The sequence below is a fragment of the Electrophorus electricus genome, chromosome 6 (assembly GCF_013358815.1).
Source record: "Electrophorus electricus isolate fEleEle1 chromosome 6, fEleEle1.pri, whole genome shotgun sequence".
NCBI classification, from domain to species: domain Eukaryota; kingdom Metazoa; phylum Chordata; class Actinopteri; order Gymnotiformes; family Gymnotidae; genus Electrophorus; species Electrophorus electricus.
The window spans coordinates 215,379-222,500 of record NC_049540.1 but is presented as its reverse complement, the minus strand read 5'-3'; the positions used below and the strand labels follow the sequence as shown (position 1 = coordinate 222,500).

The window sequence follows — 7,122 nt, the reverse complement described above, 5'->3', positions numbered from 1 at the left end:
CCTCTGCCATTAATTTAGACAACAGTTCTCCATTGTTTAATGCATTTTATCAGCCATTATTCTGTGAATTTACTTTTTGCCATTTATCCCTATCAGCATCCATCCATTCTCATATCCAGTCATCCCAAAATCCATCCTTCTATCATTCATTCTGTCAGTATAGATGATCAATAGTCTGTCATCCTTCTTGCCTTTCAACGGGACTGGATATCTTTCCATCAGTCCAAATCAATGTCCAATCTCTTATCTGTCTCTATATCTGTCCGTCCATCTGTCCATCCAGCCTTCTGTTAATCTGCAGTTGGTGAGCTCCAGTTCTTCATAACCCTGCCTCCTGTCCATGTATTTGTCCAGGCAGAGAAACTGAAGTCGGAGCAGAGTAAGGCACCTGCCTCCTCATCTCTCCTCAACAGACAGATGTTCCCTCTCTCCTGCCTGGTGCCTAGCTCTTCTTCCTCATCCTCTTCCTCCTCTCTGTTCCGGAACCCTCTGCAGGACACACTTCTCGAATCCAAGGCTGTTTCAGACCTTTCACACACTGTGGTGCATACAGCCACACACCCACTCACCCAGAGGATCTCCTCTGTTGTAAATCGATACTCACCAATCATGAATGGCTCCCCTTACCATGGGCTGAACCAACAAGTCAGTGTTTTGGGGACAAACACCTCCAGTTTTGCTGGAATAAACCAACAGGGTATTTTAGGGGTGGACAGCTCTAGTTACACTGGGCTAAACCAACAGATTGTCATGGGTGCTGAGGGCTCTAGCTCCCATGCTATGAACCATCTTGGAACTGTGGGGGTGACTGAACCCAAAACGTCATATGGCTGGCAGCACCTAAAGTCTGACTTCCTCCAATCCAACGTAAACCACGTCCACAGGGCGGTGGTGGCCCTGGGTGGGGCAGTGGAGGGCCCGGGACCCTCGGTGTGCATGGACCCTTCGTTGGAGATGATCCACAGCCGTCTGCAGAGGGACCCACGAGGCAGCCGTTCGGACCCCCAAATGGACCACCTGCGGCGGGAGAGGGAGTACCGGCTTGGCCGACAGACCTCCAGTGAGCAGGAGATCCAGGCCAGGCTCAACGAGCTGCCACTCATCGTAAGACAGGAGCGGTACCGGCGCCGACTGGAGAGACAGTCGTCCAGTGAGCATGAGGGCAGTGGCAAGCACAGACTACAGAGGCAAGATTCCAGTGATCAGGAGGAAGGGTCAGACAAAAGACAAGGGTAATGGACGTGTGTGTGTGTGTGTGTGTGTGTGTGTGTGTGTGTGTGTGTGATCAGGAGGAAGGGTCAGACAAAACACAGCAAAAGTAATGGAAGTGTGTGTGTGTGTGTGTGTGTGTGTGTGTGTGTGTATGTGTGTGTGTGTGTGTGTGTGTGTGTGTGTGTGTGTGAGAGAGAGAGAGAGAGAGAGAGATCAGGAGGAAGGGTCAGACAACACAGCAAGAGTAATGGAAGTGAGTGTGTGTGTGTGTGTGTGTCTATCTATATCTATCTATAAGCCCAATCACTCTCTTACCTACACATGTATGTATGTGTATGTGTAAGTGTGTAATGAGTGAGTCATCTCTGACTGTAATTATGCACTAATAGTGTGTTTGTGTCTCACCTCCGTAGAGAGAGGTGCATGACCATGGCTGAGGTGGTGGATCAAGTCCAGGAACGAGAAGCCTGCCTTGTGAGTATTGCTGCTGTGTTCACTACAGCACTGTGTTCACTAGAGGTCTGTGTTCACTATATCACTGTGTTCATGAGGGCATTGTGTTCACTAGACCACTGTGTTCTATAGAGCACTGTGGTCACTACAGCACTGTGTTCACTAAAGCACTGTGTTTATTAGGGTACTGTGTTCACTACAGCACTGTAGTCACTAGAGCACTGTGTTCACTACAGCACTATGGTCACTATGGCAGTGTTCACTACAGCACTGTGGTCACTAGGGCACCATGTTCATTACAGCACTGTGTACACTATGAAACTGTGTTCACTAGGGCACTATGTTCATTACAGCACTGTGTACACTATGAAACTGTTCACTAGGGCACTATGTTCATTACAGCACTTTGTTCACTATGTAACTGTGTTCACTACAGCACTGTGTTCATTACAGCTCTGTGTTCATTAGAACACTGTGTTCACTATGGAACCCTGTTCACTAGAGCACTGTGTTCACTACAGCCCTGTATTCACAGTAGCACTGTGTTAGCTACATCATTGTGTTAACTTTCAGAAGTGGTCACTCGATCATTTGCTGTGCATATTATGTGCCTAATCTTTTTGTTTAATTATTTTTACGGTGTTAGTATACCTCTGTTACTGTTTTATTCTGGACTTTTTATTGTGGTGTTATTGTTTGTGTATTGTGTAATGTTAAGGGGTGGGGGGGCTCTAATTTTTCATAGCCTACACCATAAAATGACTTACTGACCTCTCTTCCTCCCTCTGTTGTTTTCTTCTTCTTTCTCCCTTTTTAATCTCTCCATCTCTCTATCTCTGTCTATCTTTCCCTTGGTATGTCTCTCCCTCTCTTTCTCTCTGGCTTTGTCCCTTCTCTCCCTCTCTCTCTCTCTCTCTCTTTGTCAATCTGTCACTTTTTGTTTCTTTCTCTCTCTCAGGCAAGGGGGGAGGTGTATCGCCCCCCAAGTAGCCTTTCTGCCCCTGTCACCCGCCTCGATCGCCCTCGAGCTCGTGATCGTCCTAAGCCGCGGCGGCGGCCACGACCCAAAGAGCCAGAGGAGACACGGCGTTCTCGATCTGCTCCGGCTCAGAGCGCCCCAAGCCTGCCCCAGCACCCCATGCACACAATCCACCATGAGGGCTTCCTCTACTGCAAGCACAGGGAGGAGACTGGCACAGAGAGTAGCCCTAACAGGTGCTGTGCCACTCACTGATAATATGCTAACATGCTAACACAATAACACATGCTGCCTCCACAGAATTTCCTACTTACTAGTTCAGTGGACATAGTTACGACATGGTGTGCATTCAAGTGGTTTTTGGTCAGGGGAAAATGGACTCCCTTTGTTTTTATTTTGTTTTTGTATTTTGTATGTACATAAACAACACAAAAATACCTGTGCACAAAATCAATTTCAGTGAAAGAAAGAACACTTTTTGCATTCTTCTGATTAGTTTTGTTGTTATTCCTCTTCAAATTAAGTGCATGTTGTGCACAAAATGTACAAAAGCTTGAACTGTAGAGTTGCATGCAAAACTACAGCTAATAATCTTAAAACCACCATGCCACCAGCCACCATGACGTTTTGTTACTGACACGCCCACTAGTTTCCCACTAGTAAATACGATGTGTGATGGCATTCATGTGCGCTCATCTCGTAAATACGATATTTCTGACATGACTTGAAGGCAGCGAAGGAAACCTAACTAATGTGCTAGCATGCTAATATGCTAATGCATTAACACAATAACATTCTAACATGCTAACACACTAACGCACTAAAATCCTAACATGTTAACACACTGATGTGCTAATACACTAGCACGCTAATACACTAACATGCTAGAGTGCTAACACACTAACACGCTAATGTGCCATCACATTGTCGCTCTAACATGCTAAAGTGCTAACAAGCTAACACACTAATGTCCTAACATGGTAATGCTAACAGGCTAACAATTTTGCTGCCTAACTGTGTACTTATTGACTACTGCTGTATTCGCTCATGAGACTGTGTAGTTATTCATGGCTTGTGCATTATTTCTATCATGGTAATAATACATTTATGTTTAGTATTCCATGTATTTAAGATTCTCTGCATGGATGTACTAGCTAATCTGGAACATGATAATGTTAAGAACTGCAAGATCTCATTATTAAATGTACTAATGGCCTAATGACCTTTGTGATAGCTAATCTAATAGCTAAGCACATGTTCACTTGGTCTCCAATAGTTAATGCAAATAAACAGTGTAGCATAAACAACTAATGCTGTTTTGAAGGAAATGTATAATAATGCAATATTAACATTAGCTAATGAGTTGACCCTGAGTTTAGCCCATCGACTGTGGTATTCTCCATAGGTCTGCAAGCTCTGAGCTCTCTTCTGTACTCAGATGTTGCCCAATACTGCCTTGGTCCATCTCCGTCACTGTGATTTTCTGAACTAGCTTGTCTGCTGTTTCATGGCAGGTCGTGGATGAACCTGTTGTGTGTGCTAAACAAGGGAGAGATTGTTTTCTACAAGGACATCAAGAACAAGAACAAGATGATCTCTTACGAGGACGAGCCCCCAATCAATCTGGCTGTCTGCACCGTCGACACCACCAACGGCTACAAGAAGAAGAAGAACGTCTTCATCCTCAAGTAAGGCCACTGCAGAACGGCCATACATCCTCACCTGAAGCAGAGGGGGAATACTCTACAGTTAATTCACAATTACTATTGTTTTATTCATATAATATATGAATAATATATGTTATTCATATATTATTGTCAAAAAAAACAATTTAATTTCTTTAGCATATTTTTATTCCCGATGACAAAAGCTAATGGTATAATCAGAGTGATTTTGCTATATGTGCATTGTTACACCAAACTGAAAGTGCAACTATTGCTTCCGTACTCGGTGTTTGTACTTTAAGTCAATATAAATGAAATCAGGAGAAGTAGCATTCTCAGACATCACCACTAGGGGGTGTGGCCCCTGTATAGTTTAGTGTTGAAGCTCATCTGCACATATCACTGAGCTGGCTAAAGCATCAGTAAGATGAACTGTGCCCTGGTGTTTCCGTTTGAACTTTAAGATCTGTGCTAGAGCTTCTACAAATTTATCCAATCAGCTTTGATAAATGTTGAAAAAACAGCCTAAAAAAATTATATGATCTTTAGTGAGGGAGTGAATGAATGAGTGCTGTAAATCTGTGTTCTGATCCACTGCAGGACTGAAACTGAAGGCGATTATATTTTCCTGGCTAAAGACGAGGTGAGAGCAGATTAATAATCCTGCACCACAATGACCAGACAGAAAAAACTAATTTCATTACAATACACACATTTGCGAAACCAAATTCAAATTTTAAGCTCCTTTGAAATGACTAAGAAGGTGCATAAAGGTCAAGCACACAGGATGTAGTTGACATGGTACATTTTCTCACGTGTGGGATTTGGAATATGCTGTAATTTTCAGGGAGTCAAAGAACTCGATACACATGCTAATAAATACTATTTATTAATGACAAATCCACACTCAAACCTTATACCCAGATCATATCACAGCCAGGTGTCAAACCAACAAAGCTAGAACTTAGTGTCGATGCAAGAACATGAGAAAACAAAACTGAGAAGCCAAACAAAGAACAAAGCAACAACTCTCAGACAAACAAACAGTACGATCGACCAACAAGACAGGAAGTCAAGAGGTTTATACAAAGTCAAATGAAATGAAACAAGAAAAAGTGGACACAGTAAATGGATGTACACACAATAGGGACTAAGAAATCAAAATCCCTACCATATGGCACTTAGATCAAAACCCTAAACCATATGGAACTTTGATAAAAACCATAAACCATAAGGTACTTAGATCAAAACCCTAAACCATATGGCACTTGAAGGGGGAACATTGTGACATTTGTATTTTACAAACATTTTCAGTGCAAATGTGGCATCTTGAAATGTATGTAGCAGAGTCAGGATGCAAGTCAGGACATGAGTCAGGACCCGAGCCAGGACACAAGTGGAATTGTGAGCAATGTTTATTTAGAGCAGATCCATGCAGTGCTTACAATAGTCCATGGGCAAAAAGATAATGACATGAGACAGCAAAACCACACATGCGTGCTTGCACACACACACACACACACACATATATATACTAAACGCAGCAGAAATAACAGTTAGCAAATTAGCAGGTTGCAAATATGATATATGCATTCTGTAACCATACTGTTTGTGTGTGTGTGTGTGTGTGTGTGTGTGTTTCTTCAGGAGGAACATAAAGCCTGGGTGAACAGTATAAATGCCAGCCTGGAGGAGATAGAGGAGATCACTAAGTGGGAGAAACCTACCACCTCCTCCACTGACCCCGACAAATCAGAACGCAAGGAGTGTTCAGAGGGGGCGGAGCCATCTGAAGGGGCGGAGAGATCTGAGAAGTCTGAACGGTCTGAGAGATCAGACAAAGGAGAGCGGTCCGACAAAAGTTCAGAAAAGAGAGATACACTGGAGAGAGAGAGAGTGGAAAGACGAGAGCAAGACAGGGGAGAGAGAAGAGAGCGAGACAGAGGAGAGCGAGACAGAAAAGAGCGAGACAGAGGAGACAGAGATAGAAGAGACAGAGATAGAGGAGAACGAGACAGAAAAGAGCGAGACAGAGGAGAACAAGACAAAGGAGACATAGGAGGGCGAGACAAAGCAGACAGAGACAGAGGAGAGCGAGACAGAGGGGAGAAAGGTGATCGGAGTTCCAGAGGTTCCAGCACCTCAGGAAGAAGCAAATGATGTACAGGGCTTATACTTTTTCACAACTTTATTTATCCATCCATCCTTTCATCCATGCACATCCTTCTTTCCATCCGTCTGTCGAGACAGGAGGAGAAGAACATAGGACTGCTGGCACTCTGTCGCCCTGTTTGACAGAGTGAACAAGATTCTGTTGAGTGGCTCCCGCAACACACTGCACATCTGTTCACGTGTGTGTGTGTGTGTGTGTGTGTGTGTGTGTGTGTTTGACTATCCCAAAGATAAAAGCGGCAGAGCTGTATGAACTGATGATGTGTGAACCTGTGCCACAGTGTCAAAGGCAGGACAGGAGATGGCGGATGTAGTTCAAATGTCCCCACAGATATTTGGGAAGCCTTTCACTAAAGCAATATGGCATGTGCAGTAGTTCTGTGTGTTTCTGGCTCTCCTCTGAGCCCTGTGTCTTTGTGCGTGCGTGAAAATGTTGTTCTAAGGACTGGAAATGATCATTACCCTTGTCCTAATGGGGTCTTCAAGTATAGCTACACACACGTACACGCACGCACACAAACGCATGCACACACAAACGCACGCACACACAAACGCACAAACACACACACACACACACACACACACAAACACACACACACACACCTTAACCTGCAGTAACACTACATGTTACCATACAATAGG

The 7,122-nt window shown here is 44.0% G+C and overlaps 1 protein-coding gene across 1 annotated transcript in view; it reads left to right on the top strand.

Annotated features, from left to right (window-relative positions):
• The window catches only part of sptbn4a (spectrin, beta, non-erythrocytic 4a), a gene marked incomplete at its 3' end in the record, with an annotated part of 38,758 nt that extends 32,503 nt beyond the window's left edge, over window positions 1–6,255 (top strand). Inside the window, exons 15-20 of the mRNA XM_035526797.1 lie at window positions 355–1,232; window positions 1,626–1,686; window positions 2,624–2,880; window positions 4,159–4,332; window positions 4,909–4,951; window positions 5,956–6,255. Of these exons, the coding sequence (XP_035382690.1) occupies window positions 355–1,232; window positions 1,626–1,686; window positions 2,624–2,880; window positions 4,159–4,332; window positions 4,909–4,951; window positions 5,956–6,255 (1,713 nt within the window). The remainder of the gene's footprint in view (window positions 1–354; window positions 1,233–1,625; window positions 1,687–2,623; window positions 2,881–4,158; window positions 4,333–4,908; window positions 4,952–5,955) is intronic.
• Window positions 6,256–7,122: the final 867 nt, after the last annotated feature.